The following is a 24311-nucleotide window of genomic DNA, read 5'->3' as shown; positions in this document are numbered from 1 at the left end:
CAAATAATATCAAACGAGAAAATAAGCGAAAAAAAGAAAAACAGCTGCAGTTTTGACCTTAAGCTCTTTCAAGATGGAACTAGTAGCCGCAAAAGCACAAAAAGAAGAAAAGGAAATGATTAAGAGTGTAGGCGCAAAATTTCGGGCCAATGCTTTTTAAATGCATTCATTTTTTTCGAATCCTGAGAAAACTAGTAAGTATTTTTTAAAAATTTAAACGCAGACTGAAAGATTACATTATTGCCGAGGGCCGAAAGTCCCTGAAAACTTCTATAATGTTTATTTTAGTAAGTTACAGGGGTGAAAAAAAAAAAGATAAAATTAAGTGTGATGTTTAATTTCAAATATCTCATTCAAAAGAAACTTTTTGTTTAAGGGACTTTCAGCCCTCGCTAATAATGTAGTCTTTCATTACTATTTAAATGGGAATAAGCCACAATTAAAGGTTAAAGTAAGTTTATTGACGTTTCAATTTCCACTTCAGAAATCGTTCTTAAAATACAAACATTACTAAATTAAACAAATTTTGTTTTTTTACTTGGTGAAAAATTCTTCTAATAGTTTAATTTTATCTGACTCATTTATATTGACAATTCAGACATACATTATACATTTTAAAGTAGACGACTTTAAAATGATATTGCCAATATTGTTGAGTTGCGTTCCTGGTGCGACTTTACTTGTAGTTCATTCGATTATATGAAATCAACTTTAACTTGAGAATATCTGTCAGAAAAAATTATAGCATGTAATTCGTCTTTAAAAAGACAAACACATGCCATGTTGACAGTAAAAATTTCCTGTTAGTGATTCCATAGTAAATTATGATGGAAAAAAACCTCATAATACTATCCCGGCATGGTAAGTATTTGGTCGTGCATTTAGTTTACTTTCACTAAACACCAAATTCTGATTTTATATGTTTGTTATTTAAAAAACATAAATGATGTATCCTCTGTATGTTACTGACTTACTAATACTTGTATTTTCCTTTTAATAACTTCCTCTTTTAGTATGGGTAACCAGATTCTACTACATTCTGTCGAGGAATTTGCCACACAATTGGTATCATTTAGCATCTCATTTGCTGGGAAAGCAGAAAACGAAATCAAAATCAGCGAAACGTGCTTTATTTAATCACTCAAACAGTGACGTGAGTGATACTTATTGAATTTTCTGCGGGGACTTATATTCCAAGTCAAGGTAAAATGAAGGATGGATAAAGTGTTCGGGTTGTTTACGATGGGCACATGAAGCTTGTGCTGGGTGTGAAGACTTACTTATTTTCAATTTCAGATTTAAATATAGGCAAAATATACAAAAAAGACCGACAGACAATCTTGGTCAAAAGAAAACATGAAAAGAGCAAAGGCTGAAATAACTGCTTAACAGTTCAGTATTAATGCAGCCTCAAAATCATATATCCCAGAACCTACTCTGAGAAGATATTATTATTAAAAGAGTTATTTTTATTTTTTAAAAGCCATCTTTTATATTTCAGAATTTTCCTGAAAATGCTGGTCACTTTAAACCAACATTTAGTGAAGAATAACTAAATCAACTTGAAAAATATGTGATAGATATAGATAAACGGGCATTTGGATTAACCAAGGATCAGTTTAGAAAAATTGCTTTCGACTTTACTGTTTATTGTAGAGTAAAGTAAATTTTAACTTCCGGTCATCTCAAAACCGGAAGTGAATTTTTGTACCAAAAGTATATCTTGACAATCTCATACGTAATACTAATAATATTCTGAAAAAATATTTTAATTATCTAATATGGTTTTTGAGTAAAGTGGTGGATAAGAAAAGGGCTTAGCGTTTTACTATATATAATTTAACACTACGAAGAAAATGGTTAGTAAAGACTTTGCACAATCCTTTATAAAGAAATTTAGTCTATCACTCCGTAAACCAGAAGCAACTTCCGCTGCTAGATTAATGGCTTTTAATAAAGTTAATGTGGAAACTTTCTTTAAGGTATACAAAGAACTTCATCAAAAATATTCATATTCTGCTAGTCAAATTTAAGAAAGAAATTACCATCTCTCGTAGTAAAAATTTTAGAAGAAAAGAAAGCTGCAAAATTAGCAAGAGAAAGAAAGAGGAATAAATAATAAAAGAGCAGAAGAAAATTGAAAACTAAATGGAAGCAAAGACTAACTTCCAGCAAAAAATAGGAAATTCACTCTGGATAAAGGTAAAGGAAAAACGACTAAGGGAAAAATACGAAAATTTGACGACTCTTCTAACTCGTCAGTAGATATGGAATATGCTGACACTGATAACGATTCAGAAAATCTGAAAATAAGAAAGAGATTGTATAATCTGCAGTGAAAGAGGTACAGATAAGCTATGGTATTGCTGCAGGAGGTGTAGGTTGAATTAAAAATATTTGGGGCCAATTTTTGACTGGCTACATATTATCAATGTATTCTCCTAATTTTAAATGTATGTAAAATGTGAGTTTGATGAACGTAGTGATCCTGCAGTAAGATCTTGTACTATTATCTCTCTTCTGTTATTATATGGTGTATTATACTATTTAGAATTTCTCTGTTTCCTTTTGTATAGACTCTTTGTATCCCGTCTCTTTTCTTCATATGTTCTCCTATTTAATGGGGAATTAAGTTTTTTTAGATCTCCAACAGATGGACTCAGGGTTAATAGATTTATTTATTTTTTTAACAGTTTAAATCCATCTGGAGTGCCATCACATCAACCGATGTTCAAGGTTGGAACGATTATAATGTTGCTGACAACCTTAAACACCATAAAAGAACTGTGTAACGAGACACGATTAATTGATGTGGTTGAGGGAACTCATATGATTAAATCCATAGTTTTGACGAAGAAGGCTCCCATTCAAGCTTCGTCTTCAGTACTTTCCTATTAAGGCAGTTTTCGCTCTGACAATCAATAAAACTCGAGACAAACATAACAAGCTCAAGGTCCTCAAGTAATTCTTTTCTATTTTCGGGTAGTTCTTTTTCTTATAGGTAAGTGAATTTGTACATTTAGTCTCTGTATATTTTCAAAGTATCTCAGTGGCTCAGTGGATTTTAAGTCCATATTATAGCATAAGTGTCGATTAAGAAGTACTTATAGTTTATTGAATTTGATAATTGATAGGCTATAAAACCCGATATAAAAATAAAGATTTATGTGGTTAAACTGTGATGCAACCATCGAGCAAATCAAGTGCAGTATTGATCATAGGTACACAACTCTTCTTCGAAATCATCGAGCACAAAGACGAAAGAGGGAATCTAAGCGTTATGAAAAGGAGAAAAAAAAATCGGTTGCCTGTAAAGTCGGTTTTACGGGCGAAGATTTTACGTGACAACGTCTTTTTCTCGGTAGAATATTTATTGATATGAATATTATTAAATTGCACAATAGGAACAAGGAATTGAATGAAAATTAGAATTGCACAAATTTTAACTATAGAAATATATTTTGTTTACTAAAACATTGTACATGTAAACTTAAACTTAACTAATTTCTATTTGAGTGATTTTGTTGAGGATAGGACGATGATAGGAGAAATATGAAATTAAAGGAAGTGTTTCTGCTGTAATGTGTCTTGAACGCCAAGAACGCTCGAGAAAGACAGAGACACAAGCACGGAAGCACGCACCGATTCAACGCGCCTAATTCTCTAGTGCTGCGCGTGCAGCGGACCGATCATGTTTGAGTGGGAGACACGCAAGGCATTCGCCGGTCCGGCGGGCCTCTCTCTCGTTCGGTGACTCACTGTAACAGACGTGAGCGGGCGTTACACTTTTTCATGAATGACTCCGAGCCACAACCTAATTTAAGACGTTGTCACGTCAAAAGTGGCCTCTGATGGCGGACATATCCGGAAATGCGAATGCGCCAAATTTAAATTTCATGACCCTTCACAATAATCATACAGTGGTGTAGGGGTTTTAATTTATCTATTTATTTTTTATATTACATAATATTAATATTACATAATATTAATATTACATAATATTAATACATAATACACTTAAAATACTTTTTTTAACACTAAAACACAATAAAGTTTTAATTAAATAATAACGATAATAGTCTAAAATGTGAAACAATTGTTAAAAAACTTCAATACAAATACAAATAATCTTTCATGTGACAGTTGGAACAAACAATAACATCAGTAATAACATGACCCAACTAAATTTGATTTCTTAAACAAGGAAAGAGGCTCTCTTTCCTTGTTTAATGTGGCCTCTCAAGATGGCACTTCCTGTCTAACAATATTTTTGCCCCCACTACCTTTACATTCCCTCTTCTGTCTTTTTGCTGGATGGATGCAACACAACAGAGAAATAAAAGTTGCCTATATTTGGCGCAACCCTGAAATTGAAAGCAGCTGTCTAACCAATAAATTTAAAATTATAAATTTTAAGGCTCGTAATTTCATTTTTTTTTATCGAAGTTTCCACTTAGTTTACACTTTTTTACACTTAGTTTCCTCGTAAAACTATTCATATAAAACATTCGCTTTAATCCAAATTCAAGCTGCAATTGCAGTATTTTTTTAATAATGAATTTTTGAAAGGATAGCATAAGATAGAATAAGGTGCACGGTTAAAAGTGATCACACTTCACTCGTTACGCATTTTTTGTCTGCCAGTGGTCGGGTCATATTGTAACATGCATATGACTTACAGCAAATCATACACAATGACGTATCGTGTAGATAATGCTAAATAAGTACGAACCAATCACTATATAGTTTGTTGTATGTGCTGTAGTTTTAACTACAGTAATTCCTGTATAAGCAGAAAAAAGAACCATACAAAACTAAAGAATTTTTTCGTGTTATATCGATGCAAAAAGTAGATCTTACAGGCTTAAAAAACGTCAGTGTCTAAAACTGTATATAAGAGAAATGCCAATGTGTGTGAAAGGAACATGTCTTTGAAAAGAAAATTCAAAAACGACTATAACAAGTGTATATTTAAAAGTATTTGTAATAAAATAAATGCTCCAAAACTAGTACGTTCTATATTATTCCTCTTAAAACCTACTGTTTAATTCTACTGGCTTCAAATTGCGATAAACTTAATATTGTGTTTCCATCTGCGCTTGGCTTACCGTCAGACTCAATTTGGCCTGAAACAATAAAAAGAGGACGTGTTACACTGGCACTGTCTGTCTTAATTTGTAAATAACAAAAAGCCAAACGTTAGAAACAAAGTCTATTAAAAGATATCCCAATATTTTAGTCTGTTACTCAAGAAATTAATTTAAAGGCTTGTAAAATATGTGACACGACCCCTGGCGATGTTACATCCTTATTTTAAAGAATTTCAATTGCAATTTGGGTTTTTAAGAAATGTATTTACCATATATTTTTGATTTCGTGCAATGTTAGCAAGTTCTACCAAGAAAACGAAGTTTTATTAGTGAATATGATTTGGTAGTGGTTAAATTGTATTTTAATCTGATCATCTTGTACTTGTCATATTGTGATAAAACCTTATATTTTCGCTCCTTGCATACTTTCATTTTATCATAGTGTTAGTAAATTCCACACACAAAAGCCATTTTTTGTATTTCCAATATTAAACGATCATTTTGTACTATTTATACTATTCAAAATTTGCAGAAATAATAGAATCATTTAGCAATTCTGAGCGTTTATTAAACAGATGAATATTTACACATAGTAACAATTGTATTGGGGCCCAAAATGCCGATTTTTCAACAATGTAAAGTAAAATATACTAAGTATAAAAGTTTATTAACAAAAATTCGGAGTCTACACTTATGGTAGTATCAGTATGTAGTTTCCTCTGCAATTGATTTGATATTTTATAACAGTTTTATTCACTTCTTACTTTGCAACTTCTCTGACAAATCATCGAACTCCTTATCTGAGATGTTCAACATCAAATTGTTTCCGCTGAGGTATACCTTGTTTTGGGAATTAGCAATCTGAAAAACAAATTAAAATTAATACTTACAAAATCAACAATTCACATTTGTATTACAAATCATGAGAAAAATTATTATTTATAATGTTCAACTGTGACACAGCCTATGGCTAAAATATTGCCTATTGAAGTGACTTCTAGTCTAATCATCCTGTCACCTTGTCTGCTGAATTGATGTACTATTCTGCTCAATTCATCTCAGTTTGTTGTTTTTTCTCTCCAGTGACGAAAGCTCCAGTCCCTCAGTTTGTTCAGTTCGTCCAGTCCTATTTTTCTGAGATCTGGTATGCTATCACACCATTTATGCATTGGTCATTCCTTCCTTCTTTTGGTGATTGGGTCACATTTTAGGACCATCTTTGGCATTCGCTCATTGCTTTTATCCAAAACTCTGCTTTATGAAGTGGCTTATGATATGTTCGTTATAAAGTTCTTCTAGTTCCTTATTTGTTCATTGTACCCAACCTTCCACAGTGTTTTTGTCTCCATATACAGCACAGAGCATTTTTCTTTCCCACCTTTCCAATTTCTCCACATCTGATATTTTCATTGTCTACTCTTCACTAACATAATATGTTACTATAATTATTACCATCTTGTAAAGTCTTATCTTTGTTTTTCTCAATACATATTTGTAATCTTAGACCTGCATGATCATCATGTCCTTTCTATTTTATAATAACACACAGATAAGTAAAATGTTCCACTTTCTTGAATTTATATTCCCTTGCTTCGTTAGATGTGAAAGGGTAAGTAAGATCTCTTTAATTTTTCAAAATTATTTCAGATGCAAAAAAATCACCAGTAAAAAATATGGTTAACATTAATAACAATTCATGAGTTACAATATAATAATTCTACATTCAATAGAACTGAGGACATATCTAATCAATTAAATCAATACTTTGCACATGTAGGAAAATCTCTAGCAAATAATATAGCACATCCATCAAAACCTCCAGCATATGTAGAGCCATGAAAATACATATTTGAATGGCAACAAGTTTTGGAAAACCATATTAGATAGGTCATAAGAAAGCTAAAAATAAGGAAAATCTCTGGGCTGCAATGGCTTAAGTGTAGATATTATTAAAAAGATTGCAGGGGAGCTGCTACCTATATAACTAATAGTTAACCTCTCTCTTATCACTGGAATAATCCCTAATTCCATGAAAATATCGATAGTGGTACCATTACACAACGGTGGAGACTCAAAGTAACCTAATTGAAGTTATCAGACAATATATCCTTTAACAGCCACATCAAAGATCTTGGAGTCATGTGTAAATAACCAAATTGTACAACCCTTTGATTGATCCAGCTACTGGTTTAACAGACAATATGATTTTGGACATGATTCAAGCACAGTCTCTGCTGCTACTGACTTAATTACAGACATATACAACAAATTAGACAAAGGATTAAGTTGTGTGTTCGTATCATTGGATTTGCAAAAGGCTTTTGATACAATTGACCATGACATTAGTGCTTGAACAATAATATGAGATAACTGTAATGGCTTGAGTTTGGTTTGGGGACTATTTGGGAAGCAAAATACAAAAAGTGCTATTTAACAATGTGCTAGCTCAGCAGACCATATTGCATGTAGAGTTCCTCAAGGGTCTATATTGGGACCAACTCTTCCTGATTTATAGGAATTCATTATCAAATTACCACTGCAGTCCATGTTGTATCTGTATGCTGATGACACTGGTCTTCTGTACACCAATAAAGATCAGTGAAAATTAGAAACTGATGTAGAAAAGGACTTAATAAAAATAGATGAGTGGCGTAAGTATCACAAACTCCCACTTAATATGAAGTTCAGTTATATGATAATTTCAAATGTAGATGCAGTTAAACTTTGGAAAATTCAAATTTAATAAAAAGGAGATTATCAAGTGTCTTGGATTGTATACAGATAAACAACTTACTTGAGAACAACACATATTACAGATATGTAATAAAAATACCCCCAGCAGTGGGCTTGCTAGGAAGAATTGCTAAATTGATGAGTTTCTCTCATTGTAAAATGCTGTATTATTCTCTAATAAACTCACATAATATGTCTTATTTAACCATTATATAGGGTAATACCAATCACAAACAGCTTCATCCTCTTACGGTATTACAGATCAGGGCTATTAAATATGTTTTTCAACTGTTATGCGCTCATCCAACAGAAGATCTATACTGTCTAAGAATACTCAATATTTAATCAATGTATACTATGCAAGTTTGTATATTAATTCATAAACATAAGCTTTCTCAAATATCCACAAGGAAACTAAGTTCCTGTGTTTGGCTGTATACCATATATTAAAAATTTTGAATAAAATCCTTTATAAAAAGGTATATAAAAAACCCAGTTGGGCTATGTTAAATTGGCAAAACGTTTTCGGAATAAGTATTCCATCATCAGTACCCTAGAAGTATTTAACCACTTAATTAAAAAGAATTGAAATAATTTAAGTTTTGACTAAGGTTAGTGTAAAATGTGGTTAATACTTACAAGTTAATACATGGATGTAGCCACTAAATATGGGGTTAAAAACCCTTTAAAAATTGCTAATTGAAATTTAGTTTACATTATGTCTGTTTTACAATTTAGGTGGTAAAGTTACCGTTGGATTGGTAACATGGTGACATATGACTCTGCAATAAGTTGCAAGTCCTGAGACGGTATGTCTACGAGGACTTCAATAAAGTCCTTGTAGACATACCGTCTCAGGACTTGCAACTTATTGCAGAGTCATATGTCACCATGTTACCAATCCAACGGTAACTTTACCATCTAAATTGTAAAACAGACATAATGTAAACTAAATTTCAATTAGCAATTTTTAAAGGGTTTTTAACCCCATATTTAGTGGCTACATCCATGTATTAACTTGTAAGTATTAACCACATTTTACACTAACCTTAGTCAAAACTTAAATTATTTCAATTCTTTTTAATTAAGTGGTTAAATACTTTTAGGGTACTGATGATGGAATACTTATTCCGAAAACGTTTTGCCAATTTAACATAGCCCAACTGGGTTTTTTATATACCTTTTTATAAAGGATTTTATTCAAAACTTTCTCAAATACTTATAAATATTTCCATAACAGTCACCAAAGATGTTCATGACTATCTTACTAGGCAAAGGGGTACTTTTTGTATAGGAAGAATGCAAACTTAAAATATATTATTTAAACTTTGTAAAACCATTGTTAATGTAGTACTCATAAAACCAACATAGCTAGGGCTCTTGGTTTATTAATGTGTATTTGAATTAAACTTGTATATTATTCAATAAATAAAAAAAAATAAATTAATTAATTAATTAATAAACTGGAAAAAAATCCTTTTTTTGATCTATTTTCTCTAAAAAAGAAGAGATACAGAAATGGAACAAGGAGAATGTAAAATTAGAAAAAATATATAAGCAGGGGTGTATTACAATCAATAAACAATCTGTATTGCAGCAAACCTTTTAAGAGCTACGGACTTTGTATATTAAATTAAAATGAGTAAAAATAAGGAGAAATACCTACTTATATTTCCTTACAAATTAAACTTAAGGGGTTACATAGCTCTTGTATTTTCAAAAAATCAATTTATGTTTTTTATTCCGTAGGAAAGTATAAATTTGAAGTAAATTCCAGCAATATTACCGGAGTTATAGGGATTTGAATATCGCTCGGTTGGTACGTGCATTCTCAGTTTAAAAACTTTTTTTTATGAACACATTTTTCTCGAAACGTTTTCTGTTAGGTAGACACCATTTCTTGAGAACGAATCCACCGATTTTGCTGAAACTTTGCACAGTTAATCTCTGTATTATTGTTTCGTGATTGAACGAAAGTATAATCAATCAGTCGACTCAATCTTGTTTTATATATAAAAAAAATGTTTTAAAAATTATGGTAATAGGAAAAATGCTAAAAATTATGAGACCAAAATTCATTCAAACTCATTTAAAAACTTTTAACTTCATTTTCATTTTCAATCCCGTCATTCCATCACGACACAATACTATAAAGATGAAAGTTTCAGCAAAATCGATACAATTCATTCTGGAGAAATCGTGCCTACCGCAGGGAAAACAAAGTTTCAAGAGTGTTTTAAAGTTTTTAAAATGAGAATGAATATTCAAATTTCTATAACTCCGGTAATATTTCCCGAATTTACTTCAAATTGGGTATGAATACTCTTGAACTACTATACTTTTATATGGAATAAAAAAAATAATATGTGACAACTACATGATCTATCAATACATGTAACCCCTTAAAAAATGTTATGTTAGCCTGCCTAACATGTAAAAATTGCATCATATAGAAAAAAAAATAAAAATAAAAAAACAACTTACAGTTCTAGAAATATTTTGTGCTGCCCTGATTTTCCTTAGTTTTAAAAATCCTGGATTTCTTCCAATGGCTTCCCCTAAGTAAGTCCCAGTTAAGGAAAATATACAAAAAGTTTCTCATAATTATGTAAAATGTACTTTAAACCTATCAATAAAGCATTTTTTGTTTATTAAATTTTTACTAATAATGTAATTACTACACTACTTTAAAAAGTGTCATGCATAAATCAAAAATCTCAATAATAAAAAGGATATCATCTTAGCAGCTTCAGCTTCTCCCTCAGCTTGCACTATCTTCTGCTGTCTCTCCTGTTTGGCTTTTTCCACTACAAAAGCAGCCCTCTGTGCCTCTTGCTGAGCTACCTGCTTGGATTCTACAGCTGCTGTATAGTCTTTTCCAAATGATAAATCTGTGATGGATACATCATCTAGAATGATGTTGAAGTCTTGAGCTCTTTCTACTAATTCTCTTCTAACCAATAAGGAAACCTAAAGAAGGTTTATTTTTAATGGTAATTTGTGGATTTTCTGGTGATTTTTGTGTAAAATGAACACTAACATTATCTATTTGATTAAAATCATTTTACTTTACCTGTTGTCTTTGGGTAATCAACTGAGCAGCATTGAATTTGGCCACTACAGACTTTAAGACTTCATTACAAATCGATGGAAGGACTTTTTCATCATAATCTAAACCCAATTGCCTGTAAATCACTGGCAAAGAAGAAGCTAAGGGTCGAGACAAAACACGGAGGGAAATGTTTACCATTTGTAGATCTTTGGATCCTGTGGGGGAAGAGATTTTTCTTGGTCTTGATCTGGAATGAATCATGTGTTAACAATTACATAATATGATATTTGTACATAAAAAGCTTTGCTTAGATCAAATTCACTTAATTAAATAACTCAAATTTAAATTAAAAAAAAATACCTAATATCATAAATGATAGGATACTGGAACCATGGAATTCTGAAATGCAAACCTTCAGTATATATTTCTTTTTGGACACCACCTATTCTGTTGAACATTATTGCTCTGTGACCTCCCTCAACTAAAAAGAATAAAAACTAATAAATGAATGATTATTGATCAAATGTGGTAATTGGAAGGTGATGTATTAAAACATTAAAAATTTACTATCTCTATTGTATTGTGTTTGAATCTACTTTACATTAGCCACAAAAATATGTATATATACATATATACAAAATTCAACTCTCATTACACCAGGATATCTATTTTTAATTCCAAGTTTTAGAAAAAAAATTACAACAGTCCTTGTGTTTAGACAATTTTCTGTCTAGATATTTCCTGTTTTTAACAGTTCTAAGTTTTAATACAATCTCTAATGGATCCTCTTTTATTATTTTGTATTGTCCTGGATTCTCTGCATTAGTGGATATGGGAATGAATCCCCATTGTACCGCTTTTGAATTCACCAGTATACACCCAACTGACAGCCATTAAAGCAAAAAATATAATATATGCATCTATATTCTTTGATTAAAGTATCGAATCTATACTTTTTAAAGGTGTATATTAAATTTTATTAATATCAATTCATGTACTTGCCTGTGTACATTGATTGAGAAATTCCATAGGCAGCGGCACCACCAACAGCTAACAATTTTAATCCAATACCAAGACCAGGAGGACCTCCCTTTCCAAATTTACCTGCTAGATCATTAAATTTGTTTTGGGCCATAGTTATCTAATTATATTTAAATCAAGCAAAAGTAATTTTAATGAAAAGCATGCGGTATAAATGCTACTGCCGAAAATGTCTATTCATATATGACATGTGACGTAAGACCTTTGACCTTTGTGATTCTTCTGTTTTTATAATCATCATCTACTTTTTAAATTACCATTCAGAATTTTTTTCTTCAGGGCGCAAAAAATTATTTTGTTACAATCTGTCTTTCTTAGTTGAATCCATCATGAGCTGATATTGGATATGCTAAAAGGATTTAAAATATATATAAAGACTTCAAAGAAATATATGTATTACTATAGTTAAACTGTGTTACTATTGTGTATAACATTATTCAACAGTAAAAGAACTCAATAATACCATTAGAAGTGCCCGAAACATGTTAAATTCTTTCAAGAGTCTTTTAAATATTTTAAACAAATTTTTTATCCTTGAAATTTTTTCAGCATGCCCACTTGAGAGTGGACATGGAAATTTGCCTCATAAAGTGCCTCCAATTTAGGAACTTTCGTTTTATATAAAATCTCAACAGGTTGGCAGCACAGATGATACATGATTTTAATGTTTAATGGGTTAATGTCTACTTTTGCTGTCAATTTAGCCCAAAATGTCGGAAGAAAGTGAAAAAAACTCGTTGGAAAAAGTTAGCGAAGTCGATGGAAGTACGGACGGAATAATATTAAATAAAAGGTATATCATCTCTCCAGTATATTTGCTTTTAAGAAAAAAATATTTTTAACCTATAAGTGAATTTTATTACATGTAATGAAGAATAGAAACATGACAAATCAATACTGAGTGTGGTTATTTGTTATAATTATATTTGTTGAAATTCAATTATTTATCTTGGCTATCTAATTTCTCAAAATAGTCATAATTTTGCTTTCTTTTCAGTGCAAAGAAACGTAACAAAAATAAAAAGAAAAAGAATGAAAACCAGGAAGAAAACACTGACCAAAGCAACGAGGTTGTCCAAGCCGAAAACAACTTATTATCTAACCTATCAAACCCTATTAATACAATATCAATTAAGGAGCTAAAAGCAGCGATGGAAGTATTTACTCTATCACAAAAACCCGCAAAAAGTTCAGAAGAAGCGCTAAAGAAGACATTCCAGTTTTGGAATACCCAGCCTGTACCTAAAATGGGTAAGAGCATACTTTCATTTTGATGAGATGTAATTGGCACATTTTAAATATTCATTAGTTTGCGTACTCAGTAGATTACCATATCATTTCAATATATATTTTGGGAATAATTTTGTTGATTAATGTAAATATTATTGCTACTATGAGTAATACTGCAGATATGAGTGAAGACATGATTACAGGAAGTTGAGTTTCTGTATTAATATCTAAAAATGAATAATATTCACCTGTTTAATTAAAAATTTGCAAAAGGTTTAAGTAAACATGTTTGAATGTCATTAATAAAATAAATGAAATTAATAAAATAAATTAGACATAATATAAGCACTGGTCTGCCTGACCTATACTTGAAGTCATTTTAATATTACTAAATTGATTTACTACTATTATTTATTAGTACTATATTATTAAATTCATTTGCTAAGCATGACACACTACTTATGATCCACAACATACTTTCAAACCATTGAACAGCTTGCTCATAATTGCTAGCCAAGCCTGAATGTTTAGTAAAATTTTTGATAATTGACCATAGGTCTTCTATTGCTTATTGCGTGCTCATTATAAAAAGATTGTCCAGTATTTTAAAGATAGCTGACTGATTTGAAATACTCATATAGTTTTCAATGCACTTCCTGTTTAAACACTTGGGCAGTGCACCTATATTCTTATCTTTTGAAGGGATTATAAATGATAATTAACAGGATCTCGAATAAATTATCATTAATTTATCAGTAATTTTTAATGATTTTTTCAAATACTTAAGTTAAGCTAATATCACAACTTGAGAAATCAATCATTTCAGAGGTAGATAAGGGGAAATTAAGTCACAAAATAATATGTACAAGCAATTCACCAAATTTTCAACTGTTATAGGCAACTTTTTTTATGTTGCATTATAAAAATATTTTAGTTGATTTAGCTAAACTTTGGCACTGTACTGCTGAACAGAGAATAATAAAATATCCTAAGTGATCTAAAACTGTATACAGTAAATTTATTTGTATTTTCTTTATTGTTTTTCTTCAGTCTCTAATCAGTATGTGCTGACACATCTGTCATCTGTGTTTTTATTATTTCAATTATATTCTTATTTTTTCTAAATCATTGTATCTTTCATTCTACAATTTTTCTTATTGTGAGGTGCTAATCTTTGAAGCATATATGTGTGGTCGGCAGACAAGTCAATTTTTGAGAACATTGTTCTTGAGAACAAGTTCATGTTAAATGAAATGTAAAGATCGCTTTAATGCAAATGAGTTAAAAAAGTGTTTTGATGAATATTGGGGTTTAGGTTCGTACTCAAAGACAGTAACATACATGGCATCTCTTATTAAAGTGAAAGAAACTGCATCACATCAGGGTCCTGATTCTAATTGAGATTTCGACTCAAAACATGTCGAAATTAATATGGCGACGTCGAAATGAGACTTTGCGAACCTTGTGGATTTCAGCTGAACTAACCAAACGACGTCACTAGTTTTCGACTTATCGAAATTAATTTCAACTTCAAGAAAGTGGTTGAAATTTCATTTCGAGTTGAAATTAATCTGACATGACTGGCTGGACTGGGAGAACGGAGAAGTGAACTTAGGTTCAGTTTAGGTAGGCGGTGTTGTGTTTTGATCCTTGCAAGGAAAACTGAGGCAAAAAGTATCAATATGGCTGTGTTTTACGGACATTTGCTAGTTTTGGAGGAATTAGAGAGGTTGGATATCCGACGTTCATAACGGAGGATAAGAAGAATGTTACGGGATACTCAAAATTCTTTTTCATTAAGTGATGCTCAATTTAGGCAGCAATTCCGGATTAATAAACAAGCTGCAAATTATTTAATAAGGGTATTAGAACCATATTTGGAAGAAGGTGTTTATGCCTCTAGGATACCCAAAATGTTTAGGGTTAGTATTACTAAGCTGCAGTAAATTTAAAAATATATTAGAATATAACCACTTAGTCAAATCTTAGTGGTTATAACTTAAGGATCTCCCACATCGCCTTTTTTTTTCTTGCCATCTTTTCTTTCAATTCAAAATATAATTGAGAATGGCCAATATTTATGATTTAACAACTCAAACAAGAAAAAAAAAGACGTTCACGTAACGTAAACAAAACAAACATTCAACAAGCGTAGTGCAGCCAATAAACAACAGGGCCAACCTAAATTTTCAGCAGTGTCAAAATGATAAAGTAAATATCCCCAGTTTTAACTACAATCGAAATGAATGAGAATCGCTAGCGATTGCGACTGTCATGGCGTAGTCGCTTTTAAATTTCGACATCGAAATGAAATAGAATCAGGGCCCAGCCAAGAACAATGGATCTGAACAAGGTTAAATGCAGGTCAAAAACTTTGGTCTATTCTCTTTTTATAAACGGAAATAAGGAGCCTATCTGTCATAAGAGACAGTTCATGATAACAGTACAGGGAAAGCTGTTTGTTATATGTGGTATGAATCCGTTGCAGGTAGAGGGGCAAATCAGATAGCATCTTGTCTATACAAACAACTGCAAACATTGTACCACCTGAGACAGAACATGTATTTTTATTCAGATACATGTGGAGGACAAAACTGTAACTCTCATGTATGTGCCATGTTTATGTGGGACTTGCATAGATCCTCATCTAATATTAAGCTAACAGATCATAAGTTTATGGTACCAGGTCACTCTTACTTGGAAGGAGATACTGATCACAGTATAATTAAGAAAAAGAGAAGAAAACTGACATTCAAATATTTTACCCTCATGACTGGATGCAACTTGTATGTTCAAGCAGCTCTAAATTCACTGTTATGGAAATGTCACAAACAGACTTCTTTGATTTTTCATCTTTACTTAAAGGTTGCATGGTACTAAGAAATAACGACACTGATGGTTGTCAATTCTGATGACTGGACAAAAGATGGCTTCGATATATGAAAGACTTGGGAATCATTCAATTGAAAGGCAGCCTTAATATAGAAGACCCATTTAAGACTATTGATCTCAACAAAAGAGGGGATCAACTACCATTGGAAGTTCCAATTATAACTAATCAACCAGTCCCTATTTCTAGAGAGAAAAAAGCAGACATTATCTCGCTACTACCTCTAATTCCTACCGTATTTCACAGTTTTTATCAAGGCTTGCATACAAATGCTACAACTCAAAATACTCACCCCGATCTTGTAAGAGATGATGAAGAAATAAATTAATTCAAACATTATGCTTTTGTTCATTTAAAATTGTATTTTTTAATGTTTATTTCGTAATTATAATAATATAATATTTATGTTTTTTTTATTTTTAAATTTGCACTTCATTTGTACCTTATAAGTCAATAAAGAAAGATGTACCTAACTGGACAAGTCAATCAAAATCCAAAATTTTTAACATTTATGTTGTTTTTAATTTGTATTGTAATACATGTATCCTATATACATAATTTTAATTAATAAAAGCTACATTTACTCATGCATTTAATTTTAAAATAGTTTTCATCACTTCCTGAAAAAACTCAAATTTGGACTTGGCTGCTTTTGTCTGCCGACCACACATATGATTATTGGTATTATCGCAAGCATTTGTGGCAATTTTAGTTTTTTCCAGTTTTTCAATGCTTTTAAATCAAAAATATGTAAGATAGGAAAGATATTTTCTATGTTAGGTTACATTCAACATAGGATTTTAAATAATGAATCAAAATAAAGAATTTTTTGAGACCCACATTTTGGGTCTAGTTGTTGCTAACATGGATTGTGGGTGTAGTAACAATAGAAAAACTTTAGCATGATTTGAGTTATTGACAAAACTTGAAAATATGTGATGTTTTGCTACATTTTCTCGTCGTTTTAACATTTTTGGAAGGTTTTCACGAGCTCTTGGTAGTTATTGCATACTTAAACTACATTTTTCAATATATATTAATACATTTCACGTTCTGTTAGTACATATTTCGTGTTTCATGTTAGTATGAACATTACACATGTTAGTAACATGTTTGAGGCATTTTAGATTGTTTTAAAACATTTGTGTGTTCTTTATTATCACACACTTTATTATGTATTATCATCTACTAAAAAGAGCTACAGAAAAAATGGCGAGTATGATGTCAATTACATAGTTGGCAATCATCATCATCAGTGGCGTTACAGCTCTTCAGCCTTCTTCAGAACAATCCTCCATTCGCCCCTGTCTCTGGCAACTCTTCTCCATCCGTCTAATTTCAATAGACTTCAAATCATTTTCTAGGTTGTCTTGGTACCTAAGTCTTGGTCTTCCTCTTCTTCGTTGTCCGATCGGCCCTCTTTGGTCAAAAACTTTTCTGACTATGGCATCTTCCTCTCGTCTGATTACATGACCTATCCATCTGACATAGTTGGCAATAACTAAGATGAAAATAAATGAAAACATCCTTATTTGCTAGAGTAAATGCGCTTTTCCGTCAGGATTACCCAGAACTTTAGTTATGACCTAAAATCATAAAGTGTGTTCTGAACTAGTGCCTCTGAGGCCATGTTAACATTTTTAGCTGGATATAGAGCCAGTTGATTTGTGGGCTCTGACTGACACTATGTACTTTATTTAGGACTGTGGGATCTCGTTTAAGTTAACCATCCATCCAATGGCGCTACAGCCCAAATCGGGCCTTGGCCTCCTTCAACAGGCTTCTCCAACCATCTCTATTTACCGCTGTTCTTTTCCATGAACGCGTTCCCAGGCAGTTCCTGGCATCCTCATCGACTTCATCTTCCCATCTCTTTTTAGGTCTTCCAACAGGTCTTTTTCCCTGCATTCTTGCATTTAATAATTTTCTGTGGATTCTATTCTCATGCATGCGGACCACGTGCCCTGCCCATCGTAATCTCTGCAGTTTAGTATGTTGTGCTAGAGTTGGTTCGCTATATTGCTCGTATATTTCTCTATTGTACCTAATTCGCCAGTTGTTGTTTTCACTTATTGGGCCCAGGATCCTACGTAATATTTTTCTTTCAAACACATCTAATGCATTGGCAGATTTCTGTGTCACCACCCATGTTTCGCAACCATAACTTACTATGGGCCTGATTATTGTTTTATAGACCCGGAGTTTTGTTTTCCGGTGTACGTCTCGCGATTTGAATATGTGGCCCATCGCGAAATAGGCTTTATTTGCCAGCACAAGCCTTCTATTTATTTCCGGTTCTTCTTCATTGCTTGCGACCAGATCCATTCCTAGGTATGTGAATCTATTTACATGTTCTATATTGTCAATAAAGTGTTGTTGCACCGGTCTATTTGATCTGGTTTGTATGAGTAGTTTTGTTTTATTTGTATTTATTGCTAGCCCTACTGCTTCTGCACTCTGTTTCAACTTAACGTAGGTTTCTTCCGCTGCATTCATTGTTCTGCTCATTATGTTTATGTCATCTGCGTATGCTGCTAATTGTGCTAGTTTAAGTTAACACCACCAATATATCACCCCCACTGTTGATATTAGTTTCAAATGCCACCATCTTATAAAATTATTTTCAGACCCATGGTGGAAATGGTCCTACAATTTTCGATAATTGTAAAGGTCCTGAGAAAAATAATATAAAAGTGGGTGAAACAGCCAACCTTCAACAAATTGCTAGAATGTGTCATACTGATAATCCACTTCATAATCCATCAAATAGAATACTTGACACTAAAACTGAAATAGAACCTTGTGCACAATATTTTACAGTCACTGTTGTTTGTTAGAAGTTCTTCTATTTCATCAATACAATTTCCTATGGATTGGAGGTTCTGGTGGATGATACTTATATTCTTTGCTCGTGTGACTGTGTTTTGTATTTCAATTTCCTTGTGTTGATGTGTCTTGTGCTCTCTATTTTCTCCTATGAAAAATTTCCACCTCGGTTATCTAGAAAATCCTTATGACGATGCATCTGGAACCTTTTTATGCCAACACCATTAGGCCAAAACTCTGGTTTATACATGTCATCCTTATATTCAAAGGGAGCCGATACAACAAATCTCTTCAACATATTTTCTTGACTTGGCAATTCCTTTACCATAATAAACTCTTGTTGCATTTTCCTCTTTTCTATTAGAAATTTACATATCTCCTCTTGTTTTGTTGTTCTCTTCACTCTATACAAGTATAGCCACACTTTTTTCTTTTCCCCTGCAAAACCACTTGTGCTGTCGTCATCGCTTACTGCCGTTCCTATATTTTTTTTTAGTTATGTACCGATGTCTCCTGTGTATAACTTTTTGGAACCCATCTGAGTCACTATCGCTGTTTTCCTCAGTTATTTTATGTTTTTTTATTTGCTCATTAACCTCAGTTGTTTATTTATTTTTGAGGTTGACATTAATGTTGTCACTTGTCTTCTGTTCAGAGGAACTACTTAAACTTAAACTATATCCAGAGAGAATTCTATTTAAAGAAATCCTCTACGGACCAAGGCAAAAAACAACTTTCTTTTAGTGTGTTTTGTTTCTTGGTTGGAACTTAATAGTCTGACAATATTGTAATTACCACTATTTTTTTTTTAATTATTGTATGTATTATATTTAGTCTTAACCAAAATAATTTAATATATCCATACTAATTCTGTGAATCAGCTGAAATACTTCGGACATTGGCCTTAATTTTTGTACTTAGTATCAATAAAGTATATTTCTCTCTCTCTGTCTGTCTCTCTCTCTCTCACACACCCTTAGCCCCAAAACAATTAAGTTATCACACAAATGGAGTTACAATTTAAAATTTGATTTAGACAATGAACTTGTTTGAGAGTTCTGTTGAGGGATGAAATTAGTCATAATAAAACAATAAAATTTGAAAAAGAAAGGTAAGGACATTTCGAAGATATAAAGATTAAAATTTTTCATTGAAGATAAAGACCAATCAGGAAGGTCAGTTTCTGTGTCTATTCCTTCCAAAAAATGGTCTCACTCTGCAAATCAGGCCTCGATAGCTTTTATCATCTCTTTGTTGTAAAGGGGATTTATGATCTTTTTAAGACTGATTACAGACAAAGCTAGATTTGGCAAGTAAAAGAAGTTAGAGTAATAGTTTGAATTCTAAATCACTAATTCTAAATCACACCAACATTCGACTTTGATTCAAGAGCTTGTCCTTCAAAAATAAAATACCTTAGGATGTCTTCATACATTTATAAAAACCTATACACACCAACAGATATTTAATTTGTCATTTAAATCCCAATAAGTACATGTACCAAAGTTTGATGTGAATGAAAAATACCTGCAGAGTGGAGATGAACAGGATGGAGTGAAGGAGACCAAAAAAGCAATAAATATGGATGAATAACACTATTAATGAGCCGTTTATGTTAATAACAAATATTAGATGAAAATTAAAATGATATGTAGAACCAACATTAAGAGAATCCCAGAGTCAATTTTAGTGCTGGGAATTTTAGGACAAACTCGCTTGTCACACTTTTCATTCTAAAATGTACAAAAGTTGGCAAGCACACCAAGCAGATCTGACCTTTTTTTCTCTAAAAACAAATTAAAAATGTAAAATGGGTTGAGTTATGTAGGCACATAATTATCTGAAAATTTCTTATGCATCAAAATTATTTTTGTATATAACCGGTTTTAAGTTATAATGCTCTATTAATTTATAGTGATTTTTATTGTTTATCATTCATTTATCGAGAAAAATTATAATCCTTTTGCTTCTGGAAACAAGCTTATGAACAAAAAACTAATCTCCAAGTTTTATTGTTATTATACTTGTCACCAACATTGTTTATAAGTATCACTTGAATCTTTAATCAGAGTACAAAATCCAGTGATTCTAATTAACTAATTCCTTAATCTTTTACAGCACTATAAATAAAAATCAGTCAGTATGAATGGATATACAAAAATGCCTGATTATTTTCATTATCTAATCCTATATGCTTTATAAACAGACTACAGTAATAGAATAAAAATTATCTTTGCATGCCAGAGATTCAATGAGGTCATAAATAAATACTATCACAAGTATGCCAAAATAAACAAATAAAATTCATGTTTAAATTTAGTTCAAATGGGTATGAATAATTTCAACCTTTTTAGTTCCAATTCAGTTCCATTAATTTCCTATTTGTATAATGTTAAAATTTTCTTCTACCTAGCTTATCCCGTTATACACACATATATATATATATATATATATATATATATATATATATATATATATATATATATATATATATATATATATATATATATATATATATTCGCTATATCCCGAGTACACGATGCCATGCTACATATGCTCAATACAGTTTCTATCATCTGAATAGCATGCTGGCCAATTTCATTTCTTCAATTACTACAATTAATATCAATTAATATAACTGTTACTTCATCTCATTCCAATTCATTTGGGACGATTTTTATTCTATGCATCCAAGAAATGATCCAAATTGGGTCATATATAAGAAAGTTATTTAAGAATTAAATTATATAAAAATTAAATTTTTATACATATACAGTAGAGTAGAGCGTCGATTATCTGAACTAATTGGGGGACATAAGTGTTCGGAAAACCGATTTGTTCAGATGGAACTGTATTGATTATAGTCATACATATTTATCCACAACTGAATGAAAGCCATATTTATATACCTACATGTTTATTTATATCTTTAATGACAAATAAATTTTTAGATACAATATTGAAAAAAATGGAAGATATTTTAAGCATTAATTACTAACGCTTAAAAAAATCTTCAATTTTCGTCTGCCGAAGCAAGGCTACCCGTTTACGAGCGGCTAGGTTGCGTATTTTTTTAAGGACAGTTATTTGATACTGGTCACTTTCAGCTTGTGTTTCCAACCAACGCAAGGCAATATCTATGGAAGTAAAAGCTTCTGAAGCACCAATTATGTTTTCATCTTCATTATCTGAACTTGTAGTTGATGAGGCTCTAGATGTGGTGTCAGTTTTATTATTCATTTGCTCTATAATTTAACTATCTTGCATAATTTGGTACCTGGGATCATCATTGTCGAAATTCATCCATTGTTGAACTTCTTCTTCATCACATCCGTCGCAATTGAGTTTTTTAGCATATGTATCAATCAGACCTATCTTCCTGGTTTTCTTTTGCATATTCTCTTTTTTACACTATTTCACTATTTTATACTAAACTCAAAACTTTATTCCACGCTTTTTTCAAGTTCTGCTCTTTTACACTGTTCCATGCTGCTCCGATCATGTAGGACGCGTCCTTTAAATCAATTTTTCCATGATTTTTTATCAGGCTTTCTTCTCCCGGATCTTCTTTTTCCAAAAGTAACTTAAGTAACAATTCTTCTTTTCTATAAAACCGTTTGAAAGTTTCAATAACGCCTTAGATTAGATTAGATTAAGAGAGGTGGCCTTTCGGCCTATTCCACTGCGACCTTTTCAGATCTATTGTGGTCCTCTAGTCCTAGATAACATTCTCTAGCCTGACCCTTTTTATAAAGTCTAGTAGCTTCGAGACTGTACCTTCCATGTAGCTATTTGCCGGTGGATTTTCTTCTCCTAATGCAAAGAACCGCACATTTGCCAGACTGTCACACTGACATAAAATGTGCTCTGCTGTTTCTTCTTCGAGGTGACAGAATCTGCACAGGTCATCATCTGATAATCCCATCAGCTTCAAGTGCCTATTCAGCTTACAGTGCCCTGTTAGAAGACCTACTATGACCTTGACTGTTTTCCTGTCTTTGCTTATTAGGTCTGCCGTAAATTTTGGCGAATGTTCTGTAATGAACTGTTTCGCCTGTTTTTGTCCTGGTGAATTCCTCCACCATTCCAGAGATTTGCGAGCTACCCACTTCCTTGTAGCCGTTCTTGTTACTGATTTAGCAACTCCGCAGAAGGGTTCCGGTCCAATGAATGGCAATGATGAGCCTTGTTTGGCCATTTCATCTGCTTTTTCATTGCCCTTATGACCCTCGTGCCCCGGTACCCAGGCTACCGTAACCTTGCTACGGTCTCCTAGTTTATTTAGGGCACACACGCAATCCCATACTAGCTTAGAATTGACCTCTACGGAATTGAGTGCCTTAAGCGCTGCCTGACTATCTGTGAAGATAGCAACTGAACAGAACGTTCTTTCCTGCCTTTCTATTTCTTCCACGCAGTGATGGATTGCAGTTATTTCCGCCTGGAAAACTGTCACATCCTTAGATAGACTTACCGGGAAATCTATCCCTTGATTTGTCCCTACTATGCCGGCTCCCACACCCTCCGATGTTTTTGAGCCATCCGTGTACCAGGTAGCAGCAGCTTGTATGGGTACACCTTTATTCCAGTCTTCCCTGCCTGGTATCTTAATTGTGAACTTATTGTTAAAGCTATATCTCGTAACTGTTGCATCGATAGGTTTCCCCATCACAATATCGGCTTTTAGCTCCTCGATTAGCTTTCTGTTGTCAGTACCATGCATCTGGCTTATATGTCGCTGACTATGGATTAATCTGTGCATCACGGATCTGGCTTCGCCCTGTATAAAGATATGAAGTGGTGGTAGATTCAACAGGACTTCCAGCGATGCAGTAGGAGTTGTTTTTAAGGCCCCCGTAATACACAGGCATGCTAGCCTTTGTGTATTACCCAGCAGCCTTATTGCTCCCCCTTGCTGCGTCTTTGTCCACCACGTCACCGAGCCATAGGTTATCATGGGTCTAATAACCCTTGTATATAGCCATAGAGTCATTTTGGGGTTAAGTCCCCAATTCTTACCGCACATTCTTCTACATCTGCCCAAGGACATAGTAGCTTTCTGTGTGGTTTTTAGAATGTGAGTATTCCATGTAAGCCTATGATCAAAATATACCCCAAGGTATTTTGTTTCTTTGGCAAATGAAATCTCTGTTCTTCCCAGCACCGGTGGTTTTAGCCCTTGTAGTGCTGTTTTTTTGGTGAAGTTGACAATTTGTGTTTTCTGAGCATTGACTATCAGTCTCTCTTGTTTACACCAGTCGTCAACTATATTTAGGGCTGCTTGCATTCTCTCAGAAACTACCTGAGCAAACCTGCCCCTGACAACGATTGCTATATCGTCAGCATATCCTAGACAATAAAAGCCTTCTGTGAACAGATTTCTGAGGAGATCATCTACCAAGGCTGCCCAAAGTAGAGGGGACAGAACTCCTCCTTGTGGACAGCCTCT

The 24311-nt window shown here is 32.6% G+C and overlaps 2 protein-coding genes across 2 annotated transcripts in view; one reads left to right on the top strand and one right to left on the bottom strand.

The window, feature by feature from the left end:
• Positions 1–4952: 4952 nt before the first annotated feature.
• Positions 4953–12118, bottom strand: Phb2 (prohibitin 2). Its single transcript, XM_072537109.1, has 7 exons — positions 11878–12118; positions 11236–11356; positions 10897–11122; positions 10560–10793; positions 10308–10385; positions 5855–5951; positions 4953–5126 (listed from the first exon to the last, which is right to left on the bottom strand). The coding sequence occupies exons 1-7, from the start codon at positions 12008–12010 to the stop codon at positions 5038–5040; spliced, it is 978 nt and encodes a 325-aa protein (XP_072393210.1). The 5' UTR covers positions 12011–12118; the 3' UTR covers positions 4953–5037.
• Positions 12119–12550: 432 nt separating this feature from the next.
• The window catches only part of Nmt (N-myristoyl transferase), a 31047-nt gene continuing 19286 nt past the window's right edge, over positions 12551–24311 (top strand). The window contains exons 1-2 of the mRNA XM_072537110.1: positions 12551–12709; positions 12914–13167. Of these exons, the coding sequence (XP_072393211.1) occupies positions 12627–12709; positions 12914–13167 (337 nt within the window). The 5' untranslated portion in view covers positions 12551–12626. The remainder of the gene's footprint in view (positions 12710–12913; positions 13168–24311) is intronic.

Source organism: Diabrotica undecimpunctata, chromosome 7 (assembly GCF_040954645.1).
Source record: "Diabrotica undecimpunctata isolate CICGRU chromosome 7, icDiaUnde3, whole genome shotgun sequence".
Taxonomy (NCBI): Eukaryota; Metazoa; Arthropoda; class Insecta; order Coleoptera; family Chrysomelidae; genus Diabrotica; species Diabrotica undecimpunctata.
This window is presented reverse-complemented; position numbering and strand designations above follow the sequence as displayed.